The sequence below is a fragment of the Nyctibius grandis genome, chromosome 16 (genome assembly GCF_013368605.1).
Source record: "Nyctibius grandis isolate bNycGra1 chromosome 16, bNycGra1.pri, whole genome shotgun sequence".
Taxonomy (NCBI): Eukaryota; Metazoa; Chordata; class Aves; order Nyctibiiformes; family Nyctibiidae; genus Nyctibius; species Nyctibius grandis.
In genome coordinates this window covers 6,234,547-6,253,363 of record NC_090673.1, presented here as the reverse complement: position 1 = coordinate 6,253,363, position 18,817 = coordinate 6,234,547, and the positions used below count along the sequence as shown (strand labels likewise).

Below are 18,817 nucleotides of genomic sequence, written 5' to 3'. Positions count from 1 at the left end.
CGTCTTCCTGTTTTCCACAAACTCTTAAGCTAAATGAGGTAGGAAAAATACCTTGAAAGAAATTCACGTTGAGTATCTCATCAGCACAGGATGCCACTTCATGCTTTCATACCAGTGAAGACCAAGTTTCTCTTCAGTAGGATCTGTGCCAACTTCACCACCCACAGCTTTGACAAAGGGTATTGTTTCAACATTTCAAGTGATTGATAAGTTTTAGGAGATTGCAATTTTCCATTTTCAGTGTGTTGCCTCAGATTTCCTTTTTGTGTCCCAGAAGGTTTTGGAGAAGCTGAGGGGCACGGTGAGGAGCATTTGTGCTCATCTGCATGGAGGAGGGAACGTTGCAGTTCATCCTAAAGTGCATTGTGTCCATCCAGCCCTGTACGTGAACAAAGTTCGTGATTTCCTCAGTTTCCAGCATGTCATCCTTGTTGGGATTGGAAAATCCCACTTCTCTGTTTGCTTTTCAGATCCTGCAATTTCTGGTAGGCATCTGCAAACTCAGAGAGTGGAGAGCTTTGCGGGAGAGCATTACAGGGTGAGATCTCTCTCCAGTGGTTCCTTTGATCAAGTGCAGACTTGTGCGTACATGATGCTCAAAAGAGAGGTGCTTTATGGCGTTGTGGCAAAGCAGTGCAGATGCACACTATCTTGATGTAGCTAACTTGCTGCCCTGTGAACAAGTGAATTAGACTATAACATCCCAGAGCAGACAGGGCATTTCATGTTGAAATGAAAAGGGAAAGAATCCCAATCTTTCCAGCGGTTGCCCACAGCTTTGCTGTTTCACTTTGAATTTGTTGCCAGTTGTTCAGATGCCAAATCATTTGGCAGACATAAATCAGATATTCATGCCCGTGCCTAAGGAGAATTATGTGTTGGTTCTAACATTTGTGTTATTTTATGGGTTGATGCATCATTACTTAAAGCCCTTTCAAAAGGTGGTTAAAACTATGCATAAACTGTAGTACTTTCTGAAAAATTAGACCATGATTACTGCAACTAATAAATCATACTGAGAAAAACACATGCCTTTCAGGTTAATAATATTCTTTATGGATGTGTAACAGTCCAAAAGCTGGCTAATACAGCATTTTTCTCAACTTCTTCTGAAGATAATGATAGAATCTTCTGTAACTATTGAGATCTCCTGATCTGAGCAGACAGTTTCACAGGGACTATGCATGGTGCTGCTCAAAATGCTTCTGAAAATTAATCTGAGCCTTTGAACTTGGTTACTCTGTTCCCCTGAGATGGTCTGACTGTCTGTTGGGTGATGAAGCAGGAGACTGGAAGGTAAAGCCCTTGCTTGTTTATCATAATAAGAACCACAGGGCAATGAGAAGGTCATTGAAGACCCATCTTCCAGTCGTGTGGAAAAACCTGGCTCACTATCCATGAGTTTCAGGGGTGGATTCTTGGTGCTGGCCTTCCAGGGGTGCTGTGAGGAGAACAGAACAGAGACTTCAAAACTCTCCTTGTTTTGGACAATATTATCTCCCACAAACTTGATTACAAACAGATGTCCCATGTGAAAGTCATTTATGTCACCGAAGATAACCTTGTTAATCCCGCTGATGGCTTAATCACTGCATTCAAAGCCTGTTTTCTGAGGAAGACCTTCTCTAAGCTTTTTCTGGAGATGAAGGGTGAGGAAGAGCTCTCCCTGAAGGAGTTTTGAAAGCAATTTATTGTCAGCATTGGTGTAGATAACACTGATATGGCTCGGGAAGAGATCAAAATTCAGTGCGCAGTTAATGATAAATAATGTGGCTCAACTTTGTTCTGACTTTGTGGGATTTGACATTATCCCTGCACTCCAGGAGGATGTTGTTTCTCCTGGAGCATGAGGAAGCCTACAAGGAGAGCATGCTAGAGTTATTGGCTTCGTGATCTAAAAGCTTGACAGAGACTTAATTGACTTTGAGCAGCCTTAATTGACCTTGATGTCATCTGGTGATGACAGTGAAAATGCAACTTGTTCAGAAAGAAACAGTGAGAACCCTGAAGGATTGATATGGGGGTGTCAGGCCCTTAGGTGCCAACAGGTGAATTGTTCAGGTCAGGGGTCTTCTCCGAGAGTGGGCAAACAAGGCCACTAGTGCATTGTAAGGTTTGATCTTGTGTTATAAAGAGATCTACTGGTCAAAGTCTCAAGCCAGTAATCGGTCATCCCTTAATTTATATTTAAGTAGCAGTCAGGATCTTCAGCCACAGCAAGGCCAGTGTCTCCTCCAGCTTTTCAGTCGTTACCAGATATTGGCAGTTGATCTCTGATTGCTGCAGCTCCTGCCTCTCCATCCTCTGTGTCATCCTGCGTTCCTCCCTCTGCTCTGCCTTCTGTCGCAGCATTTAACAAAGAGGGTATTCCCTGAAGGAGGTGGGATGACCTGTAGGTAATGATGTGGGGAAAAGAAACAGAAATAAGAGGCAAAACTTACTAAAACAGGCAGCTGCTTGTTGTTGACAAGGTGTATCAGATCTCAGGTGAGAAAAACTGTGAAGAAAATCTAGGTCAAGCCCGATAAGATAACCTGGAAATTAAAATGCCAATAGCTTGTCGGACTCCTGAGTTCTGCAAATGTTGACAAGGCATAATAGCAGTGGGAGGCAGAAGAGGAGCTTGCCCATGAACTTGAGTGTTGCCTGAAACCTGCACAAGCTGCCGAGCTGCTGGCTCCACTCTAGCTGTGAGCAGCCTGTTAGTAACTCAGGTGGAGGAGGGAAAATGAGGAGCTGCAGACAGTTGGGATCTGAGGGATTTGCTAACAACAGGGATAACAGAGGAAATGTTGGTTGGAGAAGAAATCCTTGGATTATTCTGCTTTGATTCTAGTAGCATTTAGACGTGGTTGGGAGTGAAAGTAATCAAGGAGAAATCAACATGGCAGAGTTTAAGCTCCTTTGAGTGACTAGAAATGGAGATTAGCAAGGGACGTAGATCAAGATGGAGAAAATTTACTGGATTGCTGAAATTACTCATCCATCCTGTAAAGGTTTGTGTGTTTAGTGCTGTGCCTATAGCTAGAGCTATTCAAGCAAAGCCCTCAGGAGAAAGAAAATGTCAACTCTTTAAAAAAAAAAAGTGGTTTTGTCAAAGACAAACTTTCCTCCCTCCCTCCTGTAAATGCCACAATTCTTAAAATTGTATCTGTGTTTTCTGGGAGTTTGCTTGAGCATCTGTCAGTCAGGAAGGGGTTGTTTTTACCAGACTTTTACCAACATAATTGTACTTCCAAAACTTTGTAGTGTAGATGTGGCTGAAGAGTCTCTTATGATCCCTTAGGAGCAACCCCCGAAGTGAAGTATTCAGCGGGAGGTAAGAGTTCGGCTCGTGTTCCTACATGCATCGGCGATCTGCATGTGTTAGTGCTCTGACTCATGTCTGCTGGCCAAACAGCTGCAATAATTTAGGAGATGACTGTCCCCCACTGTTTATTAGTGCTGCAGAAGGAATGTGTCCTTCTCTCTCCGTTTCTGTAGCTCCAAGCCCAGCAGTTTTGCACAAATACTTTCACCCGCTGTTCACATTAACGTGCCAAAATTGCGAGCTGAGGCATCGGGCGTGCAGACCTCCATCCAGCTGTGCTGTCTCCTGGCAGAGCAAGGTGGGACAAACAGCTGGCGAGAGCAGTGTCTTCAGCTGCCGCAGCTACATTTGCCAGAGCCTGTCCCTCAAAGCCTTTTAGGAGTGTCAGACTCTGGAGGATGGTTAATGCATTTAAAAAAAAAAAAAAAAGAAAATAAATAAGTTTTTGCAAGATGATGAAGCTTCCTCAGCAATCCAGGAGAAAACATTCAAACGCTCTCTGTCACAGAGCACTGGGCAGATGTTAATCATGCTGGGTGCGTTGCTTAACAGCGGTGCCTGAACTTGAAATCAAAATGCTGGGAAGCAGACAAAGGGCCTGAAGAAGTCAAAATGAAACAGCCCTGGCTCTGTTTTGGGAAGCAATGAAGTCACATATTGAGTCCCCAGTGGTGGTGTGCTTACAGCTTTAACACAGGGCTATTCTAGGATGGGAAAAAAGAAAGCAAAGTAAGCTTTTTAATCTGAGAGAGAGCTCAAGAGATACTGAATTGTCAGCATTTAAAGTAACTACCCTGTATCTCCTAGTAAGGAGGATTTGCACGTTACTTTTACAATCATCTTGATTATTTAGTCCCCTGGCTTTTTAAAGTTTTTCAAATTTTTTTTTTAATATTATAGTGGCTTTCTGTAGTCGCCAACAAATTGGAATTAAATTTGTAGAGTGTGTCCACACTGACCTATTTTTCTGTTTGCTGAGAACTTTTTTTTATACTTTGATTCTTGTTGAAATTCTGCGTTGCATATTTCCAAAGCTTCCTTAGGGTTTTGGGGTTTTTTTTTTTAAGGTGCTGGTTTGGAGGTGGAATGATCCTTTGGGATTCTTTCTGCTGAAGTGGAGATCCTTTGGTAGGTCAAGTACAACCTGCGTGTGTTTGAAATAGCATTTAGAAAGTACCAGTGTAAGTGTCTATTCAGCCTCCAAGCTGTGTTTCGGTGTACCCAGCATTTGATAACTGTCAAGCAGAGCTTGTTCTTCTGGCCTTTCCTTCACAGGAATAAAGAAAAACCAAGAAGCGGAAAAATGCAGCAGTAACAAGGCTGGAAATCCATCTCTAAAGTTAACACACCTCAGAAGGTTAGGGTTAGGTTTCGGTTTCGTTGTTGCCTTTACACAGAATATTCTGTTCAAACATCTCGGTGTATCCACGTGCCTTTGTGTGAGATGCCGTGTGTTGGACACGATGCAGGGTTGGTGCTGGTGTACATGACAGAGGTGTGTGAGGTGATGTCTTCCCTTTCATCGGTGCCAGGTTGCACTGGTGGAGGGGGGTGGCACAGAGCGCCCCTGCCAGGCACAGCTCTGGCTTCTGCTGCTGCTCCTCCTCTTCCCCCTGGTCCTCCTGACCAGTCCAGGGACACGGAGGAGTCATGATGCTACAGATGCTGTGACACAAGTGTGGGGTGGGGACTGTTGAGGGAATTGTGCATCAAAAGTATGGGACTGGAAGGGTTCGGATGGTTCCCTTCCAGGGGTGATAGGCTTGGTTATCCCCAGCTGATACCTGAGCAGGAACATGGTGCTTTGGTTTGTTGCCTTTTTCATTCTCCAAATTACTGTTGGAGTTTAGGTCACCTCCCTGATACGTACTTTTTCAGAAGGAAGGGAAGGGATAGATGCTGCGTGCAAGGTGCTGGGCGTCCTTGGAAGGCGGACAGGATGCGAAATACAAGGGGTTTTAGGTAACACCAGAGGCAGGAGTGTAGGGAGCCTTCCTTTACAGAGTACTCGGTTACTGGAGCAAACCAAGGGGAAGAAGGGGCATCTGTGATATGTATAATTTTATGGAAATCTGGCCAAACAAATAAGAGAAAAGAAACGTTAAGTTATGAAACATTCAGCTAGAAAAGGAGATGCGGATTACGTTAGCGGGCCATGGCCCTTCCAACCTGAAACTTCTGTCCGTGCTGTGGGCACTGGCTGGGCGTGCGGGGTGGGACAGGTCGGTGGTGGTTTGTCAGCAGAGGGTGCCAGAGACCAACGAACGGATCGCTCTCTGGCAGCCTCCAAAGGGAAAAGCAGGTGTGAACCACAGCACCTCGTGTTCTGGAGCCACCATCCTTTCATAGGGCTGGAGCGTGGTGAGAGAACCACCTCGGATCCCAAGAAACACCCTCGAAGCCTTGCCCTGAGTTTCAGCAGTGACTTTAGTTGTGCTGGTTATTTGCAGAGTTTTCCAAGAGACTGAATGTGATTAAGGTGTTAAGAAGTGTGAGATGAGCAGGGGAGGGCTTGGTCTGCAGAGTGGTACCCGTTTGTGTTGCTGGCAGAACAGGACTTCACACATACTTGAAGAAGGTGGGGGGAAATAAGAAAAATAAGAAAAAAGATCAGCAGTTGTAGTCCCACACTTGGATGTGTAGGGAAGTCTATAGCTGTGAGCGCTGTCGGCCTGCAGGAGCCTCTTGGTGGGAGTGGAGATTTGCAGGATGTCAGTCTGGGAGCCTTTTAGGAGATGCTCAGAGCCAGCAGTGCGGTGAACGAGGAGGCTGCTGCCAGGCGCTTTCTTCTCTTGGTGCAATGAGCCTCTGCTTAGATGCTCTGTTGCAATTCGCTTCCAGGAAGGCAGATAGCAAGCTGTCTCCCAAGTAATTCTGGAGGTTGCAGGGATACTTAGGAATCACGTAAAGTATTTATTTCATCCTCCCTATCCGTGACTCTTCAGATCTACAAGAAGAAAGGACAAATGTTGTTCTTGCCAAATGCCCTGATAGGCAAATACCCTGTGTGTGTGCCCGGGCTGCTTTCCTCTGACCGACACATGCCTTGGGGGTCACAGTGTCCCTCCAGCGGGAGAGCTTTGGGGCAGAAATCACTGAAGCATCACGTTTAAAGGTCCTCCTGGGCTTTCAGAAACTGAAGTCTAAGCTGTGATTTTTTTTTTTTTTTTCTTTTTTTTCCTCCTTTGGAAAGGAGGACTCATCTCACTGCAAGAAGTTCTGTTAGACTGTCCCTGCCCACCCTCTGGAATAACCCTCCTCGCCGTACCGCTGCAAATTGAATGAAGCAGTGTGTCACTGCATTAACTTCAGTCGGATGCTGCTGGTAAACTGTTTATCCTGGCTGGAAGGGAAGCGGTGACCCGGCTGTTTGAAGTTGCTGATTTTATAATGTAGGGTCAACTCTACTGTCAGGAGTAAAACATACAGAAATGAGCTGCTGGCCTGTGATTTGCACAGTCAGCTGTAGGTTATGAAAGGCTGGGTATGAATGTCTTGGTTTCAAATATTGCTCTGCGTGGTTGGTACCTGCATACGGCGATTGTTTTGTTCTTTATATCCTCTTGATGCCGATGACGTGCTGGATGCTCAGCATGTGTGCAGGAAGACGTGTTCACTGGTGTATGGGGCTTTCTTCACGGGTTCAGGTTTTATTTATGCCCTTGGTGTCACAACAATTTGCTTATTGATGTTAGGAACTTGGGCAGGAACTTCCATTAAAAATACATTCTTGTCAAGCTGGCAGGTTTCACCATGCTGAGGGGGATACCCTTGATAATCCAACAGACTGGGATAGACATCTGTTGGTATTTTGTCAGATGTGAGGTAGGCTTAAAAATCACAGTATGCAGAAGACTACAAATAAACATTGCTTCCTAGTATTTGCCTTCTTGTTTCTAAAGCTTTAAGTTACTCTCACTTCACGTTTTCAAATCTTTTTCCATAACCAAGCGGAATAGAAACCTCCTTTTTTGTTTTGGTGTCTTTTTCTGAGGAGAAATAAGTTTCTCATGCAGTCTTCACCCAGCTGCTGGGCTTTAAGGAAGGTACCAGCTACGGCAGGGCTTGAGATAATGGCACAGGAGTTGACCCCACAGAGGGTTAACAAACTATCAGGAGAGAGATTTACTGCTTTCCTTGGAGTGGCTCTGAAGATGAGGGTTCGGGAGTGTCCCATTCACTCTAGCACCATGATAGTGGCCCTGCTTGAACTGAAATTGCTCAGAAGGAAACCAGTGGCCTCCAGTTCTGTGTCTGGTGGTAGCTGTGGCCTCAGCTCTTACTGAGGAAGCAGGACAGTGAACTCTGTTTGCAGCATCAGGTGAAAAAGCCTCCCCATCCACCTGGATGTCACTTCACCTTGGGGGCAGTTATAAACTGCAGGCAGAGGATGTGTCAGATACCTGCTAGACCTTCATCCTTTTTGCTTCAGACCATGTGCATTGTTCAGGATGACTAGGGGCAATCATTAGCTCATTTTGCTTAAATATGCTTAAAACACTCCTGTGTGGCACTAGTCCTCAAATCAAGAGCTCAGTCTAATGCTGAATGTGGGATAGATGTTTTCAAAGTTAAGTATCATCTTTGGAAGAGCAGGAGGCTGTGACTCTGAGGTCATCCGGATGCACTGCTTGTTCTGTGTGATGTCCTGCTCAGTGATCCCTTACTTATACTGCTCCTAACAACAAAAAACAATATACTGGTGTATACCTTTAGCCTGTTGTACAGTGACTTAAATCACTTGTTGTTATTGTGAGTCCGTTTGTATTTTTCTAAGCGTCTGTCTTCCACCAGCACACTCAGAGTGAGTGCTCTCGAGGGGGAATTTCCTTCCTGATAAACAATTCTGCAGTGTGATTCAGCAGGAAGGATGTGGTGGTTTAAGGCACTGGACTGGGATTTGGGAGACATGGGTTCTGTTCCCAACTCTACCACAGTCAAGATGTGATGAGTAGAAGGGCAAGCAAACAAAGAGGAGGAGCTGTTTAGCTACGGCAAAAACATACTTTCACGTGGACTGTTTGTCCAGTTTGGAAGTTAGATAGGTCTAGTTTTTTGTTTGGTTAATCAAGTAAACAGTGTTAGAGACTCCTGTTTGTGCAGTTGAAATCTGAAAGCTAATCCTGACCTATTCCAGGAACCCAGATGTTGTTTTAACTACATGTTGTTTTAACTTGCATGAGATCTCAGATGCCGCTTTTCAGTGATTCTTGGTTGGCATAATTCGCCGATTCACCATTTAGTTCTCTGAGCTTCAGGCAATGTACTATGACTTTTACACTAAATTCTATATGCAAACAATTTCTCCACTACCTTGCTTAGATACAAAGGCAATGAGCCACACACAAGATAGTTCCTTTGTCACACAGGGTGAAGTTCCTACAGTTTGATAGTAACCCTACATTTTTTCTTTTCAGAAGCAAGAGCGTGGGCTACCAACTCTGAGCTGTAGACCACTAAGCTCAGCATCCTGATTTGGTGCCACCTTTGGGAGGATGAATCAGGACAGTGACTCAAGTGATCAGCCCACTGGTGAGTTGCTGCTTGTCCAAGTGTTTGCCTGTCTTCTCCTGTTCGTTCAGCTTGACTTGCTCCCCATTTATTTTCCTTAGTGCTGTTGGAGGAGAATGCTGAGTCACAAATAGAGCAAAACCTGTGAATTCAATGCTGAATTGGGTGCCATGAAGGTTACTGCATCTTTGAGGTTTCCTGGTCCACATCTAGATATCAACATTCTTAGAACTGTACTCCAGGTTGAAACTTTTTATAACGGCTGTTTTTATAACTTCTCACCAATTCAGAAGAACACATGATTTTTATTACTGTGTTATACAACTCATTCAGATTTTATCCATAGTTTGGTTTTCTCATTAATTGCTTTACCCTATAAAGTAAGGCCCAGGGAAGATGCACACACGTACCATTTTCATGTATGTCCCACGAAGTTTCAGTGTTAGGATCCTTGCTGGAAAGATTGAACAGACAGGAATTTGTTACTTATTCTGGCTCTGTCTTGCCATAAATTTGCTCTCCTCTTCCATCCCCATCTTTGGTTATTGGAATTCAGTATCATCTAGTGCTTCTGGCAGTTTCTGCAAGGAGAAGGGCCTGGGAGCACGTAAGCCAGCAGTGCTTGACAGCCTCCCAGGCTTTGCTCAGCTGTGTGCTTTTTTGGATGTGTAAAGGGGCATTCTTAGTTCTGACGCGAGGGCTATTTTTTGACCGTTTCCATTGTTCCCTACTCTTTGTCGATGGGTGAGATCTTTTTGTGTGATTCCTTTTTCAGAAATAGAGGCTGTTGTGAGAGCTCTCTGCTCACAGGTTTGGGGATTTTTCTTTTCTTGTCAAGAGTCCTGAGAGTTTCTTCCTCCCTTTTTCAGACTCGCTCAGGCAAACTCATCCAGACAATATCTGCCTGAGGGGATTGCTAGGATAGCAAGGAACGTGGTCCTCATAGCCACCACCCTTGTGCTGTGCTCTTGCTGTCACAGTCCCTGTGGCTGTAGGCAGAGCAGGTTGATGAGTTCGGAGTTCTGGATACCTGCCTGCACTCAAGATCTTGCTGTTGTCTGTGGGTTTGAATCCGTGAGTTCAAGAATGGAAGTTTTTTTTTAAAATTCCCATGGTAACATGGAATATCTGTTCTTTAATACTCTGTGTGTATTTTTATTGCTGTGAACAGATGATAGTTACACATCAGGATGTCATGCAGATTCATGAATCATCCACAAAGGGTTGGGGTCTTTGGAAAAAGACATTCAAAGAAAGTCTCCGTAACACAACCTGTCCTGGGTGCTCATGAGAAATGTGTGGATCGCATGGTCAGAATATTCATGGATTGCTCATTACAGCGTTATTTTTGGTAGGGGTAATAAATGTTATGCTGTGAGTTTAGACTGACTCTCTAAAACAGGCTCAGGAATGAAGCTGTCAAAGGGGACACATTTCTGATGTACTTGGGTGCATGTTACACCTTCTGTTGAAGTGCTTAGTACTGACTACTCTTGGAGTCAAGATACTGGGTTGAACAGGTCTGATCCACTGATGATTTATATCTTGCCTGAAGATCGGGATCTTCAAATTTGGGCCTCCATTTGTTCAGCTGCCAGCACCAGCCCTCTGTAGCCACCCAGTACATTTTCCATTGTCGGTTCATTTCATTATCTAAGCCTTGCTATGACTGTAGCTATACTTAGAGAGGAAGGATATTATAATCTTGTGAAAGATTAAAATATTTTTACTGTAATCCAGCTGGAAGGGTAGCACTTTTCTCAGGGTAAGAGGCAGCCAAGGTTTTTCCCATTCTGTCCTCCCCTTGTATGCAGGAAGGAAGTGCTGGCAAAGGCCCCCTCAGCTTCCTGTCGACTCCGGAGCACGTTTCCAGACACAACCTTCTCCACCATCCATCACCCAGCCCAGGCGAACAATCGCGGCAGCGCAACGGGAAAAACACACATCTCGCATAAACACTTTAGAGGCAGCGTGAGCGCGAACCAGTTTGATCTGTAGGCTGTGTCTGACAGCAGGTTACTGGGGATTTTTTTCCTTCCCTTTGTAATCAAGTACTTCAATAATCAAAATTCCCCTTTAGAAGAAGCAGCTTAATGAAGACAAAAAGGGGAAAAAGAAGGAAAAGGGCTGATGTTGAGTAAAGAAGCTCCTGCACTGGCAGGTTGTGGAGCCTTAAGCCCAGGAGATGCCCAGGGATGCTCTGTGGTCCAGAGCACACCGGGGTGCTGTGTCTGGCCACAGGGGATGGAAGTGACTGTCGTCTGGCAGAGGTTTCTGTCAGGTCCTTGGGGTAGGGCAGTGATGAGGCAAACGGGATCTGTGATGCCTTAAAGAGGGAGGAAATAACGAAGGTGGAGGCCTCACCTTTAAATGAATCACCTTTGGATATGGTTCTGTGCCTCTCTCCAAGAAAAGGCTCAGAACTGAACCGGGATCTTTTTCTTGTATTACTGGTTTTGTTTAAAAGCTGCATTACAATATTTAGATAATATTTTCAGACCGGTCTGCTCTGTAACCTTTTTTTTAGCCATTCCTTAAAACTGCTATTTAGTTTTATTTTTTTCAGTGTGGCTTTAGTATTGTAGCCAGCTTTGAGCTGGGAATTTCATTTTGGTTCTGATAGCAAAAGCCTGCAAAGATCAGCTGTTAAGAGATGATGAGCAATCACTGAAACACCTCCCAAGATCACTGTGTAATCCTCTTGTACAACCAGATATGACAATATCAAGAGTCTAACTTGACAGAGAAACAACTTTTTGATGTTTGAGGCTTCATTTTCATTACACATCTAGCCTGGATGCTTTATGTGTAAGGCTGAGCACATAGGTTAGTCTTTCTGGGTGTGAGCATCCACACAGACAGACCCGTCTGCATTACCTTGTGCTCACTCTGCATTTTCTGGTAGGTATTTTGGAAGCCATCCTGTTGTTCTTTATCCTGAGATACTCCAAAGCTACCTCCTAGTAGGTTGTGTCCAACAGCAAGAGGACTGGTTTGTGCTTGGGAATGGAAGGAGGGGGATGGAAAGACTATCAACCGCCACAGCAAGTACGCCTGCCCTCCTTGTTTCAAATTGATGCTGCCCATGTTGAATTGCACCCCGTGGTTGAGCCCACACCTTGGAGTCAGCTAAAGCACATCAGCTTGTAAATTCGTGTGGAGTTAAAACACCTCCAAGTCTTCTCTGTTTGGGTCATTGGAGGGTTTGGGGTAAAATTCAAGTCAGAGTCCAGCTTAATGGTAAATTTAAAACTTACCATGAAATTTCGGCAGTTGCTTATAGCGTAAGAAGAAAATATTTTGTGGGGTTGGGTTTTTCCTGAATTATGTGACACTACAGGATTCCTTCAGCCTTTCCTCTGACTTTTCTCTGAAAAAGGCTACTGCCAGTAATTTCTGCAGCGTCACTATCTTTGCAGTGTGCCCAGTGTACTCAGAGTCAACAGAGTATTTACTTAAGGTCACGTTTTGGCGAAGTTGGGGTGAAACTTGATTATGAGTGGAAGCTCTAGTATTAAAGAGCATATTCTTTTAATGATGAGGTTTTTAGGCTAGAGTTGTGGAAGTAATCGGTGAAGATTTTCCAGAAGCAAATTGCATACTACTGGAATCTGGCCACTCTGACCCCATGTGCATACTGGCTGATGTAGTGGTTCAGTTTGTAACACATCTTTCAGTGCAGTTTGCTTTTTATACTTTTTTATCATGTAAAAAACAGTGTGTAACTCTTAACAGACTTGATAACCAAAAAATCCCCAGCTCCATGCTGACTACCTGCACAAGCACCTCGTCTGCCCAGCCAGATGTGCCTGTCTGTGGGTATTTCATTCCTTCTCCTCTGTTTCACATTTTCATTGTCCTTTGTCTGGGCTTGCAACAGGCATGGGGTGGGGAGTAAGCTCCTTAAATGCCTTTACAATACTCTGTGGGACAGAAATTATTTCTTATTTAAGGTCTTTACAGAATGCAGTATTATGGAGTCCTCATTTAACATCTGAAGGCATTTCTGAAATGTTAACAATTATTTTTAAACTACCAGACATGCATGCGAATAACACCAGTTGAAAAAGAAAAGAAGGTAAAAGTTACTGGGAGTGGGAAGGATAATAAACAACAGTCATAGCTGTATGTTTATGAAAGCTGTAAGAAAACCAAAAAACCTTACCCATCAGGGCAATGGCCTAGAACTAGGAAAAGTCAGGTTTCCCCCCTGGTCAGGGCTGAAAGTAGATGCTGTCAATTGAAGTTGTCAATTTTAAATGGGGAAAAAAAAGTAAAACTCTGCAACCTAGTTTCAGGTCCTGCCATAGACCCGAAGTCCCCAGACAGTTTGTGGCGTTTGGCAGTCTCATTTCCCTGTTGTGTGAAAGTATTCATCTTCCCCTTTGTGAAGCTGCTTGACTGTACATGGGAAAGTGCTCACATTAACAGCATGCAAAATATCTTAATTTCCTTCTAGAAGATAATTTATTGTGTCTTTGCTTGTCCTGGCCATCCTGTTTGGAGGAAGGAGACATCACTCCAACAGGCCACGGGTGCGATAATGCTCAGTTCCTACATGCACTGTTCTCTTATTTATTTTATAAATCTAATTACTCACTGTGACAGCAATGGGTTAAAAAAAAAGACAGGACTGTGATTTGTTGACAGTGTCCCTTTTAAATACGAGAGTGCCAACTTGAAATCAATCCACCGCACGCTAGCCCAGCAATGTGAGGAACGCGGGATGGCAGTAACATGATCGGGGCTGCTGAAACCACCAGGCAAAAGCGCTGCTGTGCCGGGAGAGGCTGCGAGCGGGGCGGAGGTGTTTGTTTCAAGAGCCTGTGGTTGGGAGGACTGGTAATTCTCAAAGAAGTGAAAGCAGGCAGGGACTTGCGAGCCCCTTCTTGACGTGTGCTGGTGCCTGTCGTGGTTCGTGGCTCAAGGGAAGGCAAGTCCTCGGGACTGCCGAAGCCTCTGAAAAGTCAAAGAAATAGGCTTGTGATAGTGAGTGCTGTTTGCCCAGGGATACAAAAACACTGTGTGATTGAGAAGAGTTGTGTTTAGGTTGGACATGTGGTCACAGGACATAAACTGATTGATAACAAAGTTGTTTTCCATTAATTGTCTACGGGTCCCTACATTCCTCTTTGCAAAAAGGGATGGAACATAAGAGCTGTTTCTTCCCACTCTGGTTCTTTCACATAGATCTAGTGAAGACAAGGATCAGGTTAAATCCAACAGTCCCAAACAACCTCACAATGTCCAGGTAACAAACACTGGAGGAGGAACATCCTGTGAAATCAAACAAGCAGTAGTTATGAGAAAGATTGGAGGTGAAACTGTGTCCTACAGCCCAGGACTGCGTTACTGTCTCTTGGTGCCTAATACCATGCAGCGCATTGAGAGATTACAAGGCCTTCTGCATCCTCCTTTCCCTGGCTCTACAGCCCTTGTTCACTAGGCAGATGTCCTCTTCTCCAGCTTGGCAAGGACCCGCAGGGTGGCACGGCCTCTGTAGGAGCAGAGGGGGTTGGCTGCAGCCCGGAGCTGCAGATCTTCTCACCCAAGGTGTCTGCCCCTCAACAAAAGGGTTTGGGAGTCAAAATGCAGCCTCGGTTTGTGTGTGGGGAGGGAGGAATGACTCTGCCACTTCAGGGATTCGTTTGTGTTTTAGTGGGAACCATGAGGCAATAGAAATGTCCTGCTCCCAGTCTAAAGCAGCGTTTGCTGTGTATGTGATTGTACGTTCTTTTAAATTAAACTATTTTGCAAGCACTTCCTTCCTGCATTTCTCAGAAGGAGGGAGGGGGTGTGTGTGCAAAGAATGTTTAACTGCCTTTGACGGAGGAGGAAAACTGAAGAAAACAAGAGATGCAATCCTAACTACTGACCTTTTACTTGAGCTTGGTGATGTTTTTCAGCAGCAGAGCCTCCAGGGAGTAACAGCATCCTCCTTGCTATTGTGCTGCCTGCCCCAAAAGGGGGCTAAAGTTCAGCTTTTATGATGTTCTCACTCTGGGCTTGTGGGAAAAAGGCCACATTCCCTTTCTTAGGTCATACGAGTGCAAGAGATGACAGAGTCCTACAGTCTAACCCCAGGGCATTAGACCAGTTCAGAATGAGACTGGGATAGACAGCTTGGTAAATATGCAGCCAGCTTTTTCTCCTTACAGAGAGTCACAGCAGGTGGGAGGGTAATTTACATTGTTAAATTAAAAGGCACTGATTTATTTTATGTTGGTGTGTTTTTGTTTCATAAAAGCACATGGGTTGCCATTACTCATAATGGATTCTTGCACTTTATTGTTAAATACTCCTTTTCCACTTTGGTCGACAGTTACTGGAAATGAATGTTATCCAATAAGACAAAAACAAGAGGCAAATAACCCCAACCTCCTCCCCAACAAACCACAGGTTTTTAGGGAACCCTCCACTGTTTTGAAGATTGAGGTTATTGCAGTAGATGTTCTTCAATTGTGCTTCTTGTCCATCAGACTGTTTATTCCTTGTGCCATGTAGTAGGAGCTAGTGAACCATCTGTCCCTTTGCTCACAGGTTCTGATCAGGGTCCCCATCTCATAGGTGCCACCTAGTCTTTCGCTCAGCACTTTCCCTCAGGCTCATTGTTGAAGTGTAGATACTGAGCTGGTGTTTCTAAATGGCACAATCCTGGCTATGGAGAAGTGGTTGTGCTTCCTGAAGACTTGAGCAGAAGAGGAGGTTCCGCCTGGAAAGGCTGCCTATCTTAAGGATAGATACTGTTTTAAAGTTACTGTAAGACATACTGTTTAGGAAATAAATCTGGATGATGCTGATGTCCATGTGTTTATTTGTATCCTTTCAGCAGTGCTTGCAACTCCTGCTCAAGGTGCTGCAGCAGCTTAGCTTGGCCATGTGTGCTGCAGCAGGCTGAGAGGTCCTGTCTTGTGGCTGATGTATGAGCTTTACCTTCTCTTTTGCATTGTAGAGCGCATAAAACTCAACATTGTACCTAGCTGCCCTGCAGTTCCTGGAAGAATACGCATTGCTATTGTATAATTAATAATGTGTGTCTCTATGTTATAGGGAAGGATGTGTGTTTTGGCAGAACGGAGCAAATGGAAGTGCTGGCTGATGTAGCAGCTTCGTTGCAGCTGCAAGGGAAAGGTCTCGCTCCCTGCCCTCCTCCCTCACGCCCTCGTACCCAGTCCTGGGTACATGAGTCATCCTCTTTGCTCCAGTGCTGCTACCTTGGACCCTTCACTGAGTTGGTTCAATTCACTGGCCCAGCAAGAACTGATCCGTATTTTGGCTGAGTTAGTTTATAGGCAACAGCTTGGGTGGGCCTGGCTTGTGAACGGTCTGCTGAGGACCAGAGCCTGCGCAGGCTGGGGCAGGGAGGGGGCTGTCCGCCTGTCAGCGGGGCAAGCTGCTGGGTGGGAAGGGTTTGGGTTGGTCAGTGTAACTGCACTCACATGCGATATGCAATAGAGATGTAACGAGGACGAGTCGTTTTGCTTTTGCACCAGCGAAGTGGTGAAATGCAGCCAGGTATTAATTTGAAGTACTTGAAAGATGCGTGTGTGCCAAAGCATGCCTTTGGGTGGCTGTTTTATGGGTGCAGATGAGTTAGGTGTCCCCCCATCAGTTGTGCTTTCACCTTCCTGGGTACCACACACCTGCGACATGGTGGAGTGTGCGATTGTGGCGAGGTGAGGGCCAGCTCGACGCACCTTGTGGGTTTTGGGGTTTTTTTTGTCTTTTAACATTGAGCCTTGTCTTTGCAGCATCTTCCAATGACTTGACCCTCAAATTTGGTAAATACAAATATCTGGTTACCTGATATGTGCAGGCAGATGTTTGGGTTGTGGAGGAGAGAAATGAGGTACTTGGAGGCTGTCAACTCTGGCATTTCTGGTTATCCTGGTGAGTGGCAGAGTACAAATTAATGCTGGGAAAACAGGCTTGTAGATGAGGGACGTTTGCCAGGAGGTTTGCCGCAGACGAGAGAGTTGGACTCATGATGTGAAGCCAGTGGGCAATGGCATTCAGATAACCCCAGGAGTGTGTCTGATCAAGGCAGAATCACAGTTCTTTTAGCCAACTTGAAAACTGATTAATATTAATGTGTCTTTCTGACTTGCAAGTATTGATTTTCATATATACAAAAAATGCCTGTGGCAGCCTGACATACAGTCCTGTCTTGGCATAGGTGCTGTGTAGGTGCTCTTGCCCAACTGCCCACCCTGCACCATCAGCTATGTGAAGAGTGGCTTTAGTGGCTGTGGAAGAGCCACCATCTGTGTTGACTTCCAGGGAGTGATGCAGTCTGACAGAATTGGAGGCTTTGGCTCTACAGATCATTCATTTAACCTTATTTAATTTTGCCTGATTGAGGAAGTATCTCTTTTCATTTTCTTCTGGATGCTCTTTGTACTTAGCTAAACAGACATGGGGAGGGAGAAGAATTTTTCTAAATTGTTTGTTTTATCTTGGGGAAAAAGAAATGAAGATTTATTACTGGTTTTCCCTCTCCAGGGCTCTACCTCAGAAACATCTTCTGTAAAGGAATTTTCAGCTTTTACTTCAATAAGTATGTAGCAAACTATCAGTAATTCAGCATAACAAAAGTTCACTCAGTTCAGAGCTTTCATGATTACAGAGAAGCTTTTCTTGGGATTTTTAAAATGTCCTAGACACAACTAACAGAATTTCTCAGCAAGGAAAGTGCAAGCTGGGGACTCTCCGGCAGATGTAATCACTCAAGGAAAACTTTGTTTGGCTTGGCTGGGTCCTGCCTTCGTTCCATGCTCTTTCATCCCGCCGCTGGTCTTTGTCTCTTAGTCTTTTGCAGTGTCTCTCTGTCTTTGTGTCTCTCCCTCTTTCGATCTGCCCCGCATTCCCTTGCAGGCTGAATGGGACAGCGTTAACCTGGCTACTTCCAAGACAAACAGCGAGTCAGATTGAAAGAGGGGGGCCTTTGGCTGTCAGGAGACTTTGTGGTCGCTCACTTCCTAGAATTAAAGGCTGGGAGTTGATCTGTAAGCCAGCCAAGCCAGAGACAATGTTTGGGTTGCCATTTTGTTCCTTTGGTACTGACTTAAATATGTGCACCAGATGGGAAAACAAAATTTACATAAAAGTAAGTCAAAATCCACTTTCTTATACAGATCTGTTCTGCCCTGTGTCTTCTGGTATCACAGAATGGTTTAGGTTGGAAGAGACCTTAAAGACCATCTAGTTCTAACCCCCCTGCCATGGGCAGGGACACCTTCCACTAGATCAGGTTGCTCAGAGCCACATCCAGTGGATGGTAATGGATAACACAGGTAGCAAAAGTCATCCGGTGTTCCCTGAAGGACTTTGGAAATCAGGCGTGCTCTTAGAGAACTCATTTGTGAATGAAATCCTGACTGTGGTGTGGGTTTTTTGGTAGCCCTGAGAAGATGGGACTGGTGCAGCTGGAAACCCAGTGGGTGAGAGGAGACTGCACAGAAGTGTGGCGGCTCCCAGCATGGCTCGTGAGGGACGTTGAGAGTTCCCATGGTCCCTGCCATCCAGGAGCGTCTGTGCCTTCATTGGGGGCTGCACACTGGGTTTCAGAGCTGCTGATACCAGGCTAGAATAAATTAGAAGTAATTGTTAGAACAGCTGGATCCATACTGATGCGAAAATGAGGGAGGTCAGGATCGGGCACCTGTTCTGGTTTCCTTGGGCGTTCTGCTGGGAGACTTTGGGTAAACTGCTCCACTTCCCAGTGCCCGTGTGTGGAAGAAGGGCAGCGTCTTTGTGCCTTATAAACTGTAATGTATAGCCTGAGGTGCAGCTTTTTAAGGAAAACAAAACCTGCTCAGTGTAGAAAAGCAAAAATACAAACATGGAGGTCTGTTGTCTTCGCAGTAATACACGCTGTTGGCAGCTCTTTATGGTAGTGCTTCATTCAGCACTGCTACTTTGGGATATGTCTTGGTAGCATCATGGACTTGCAAGAAAGTGTTGACATGGTCACAGTGAGGGCTGTAAAAGGATTGC

At 45.0% G+C, this 18,817-nt stretch overlaps 1 protein-coding gene across 6 annotated transcripts in view; it reads left to right on the top strand.

The window, feature by feature from the left end:
- Nucleotides 1-18,817, top strand: part of EXD3 (exonuclease 3'-5' domain containing 3) — a 248,277-nt gene that overhangs the window by 42,468 nt on the left and 186,992 nt on the right. For all 6 annotated transcript variants that reach the window (XM_068414141.1, XM_068414140.1, XM_068414138.1 and 3 more), the window contains exon 3: nt 8,728-8,842. In XM_068414141.1, the coding sequence (XP_068270242.1) occupies nt 8,806-8,842 (37 nt within the window). In that variant the 5' untranslated portion in view covers nt 8,728-8,805. The remainder of the gene's footprint in view (nt 1-8,727; nt 8,843-18,817) is intronic.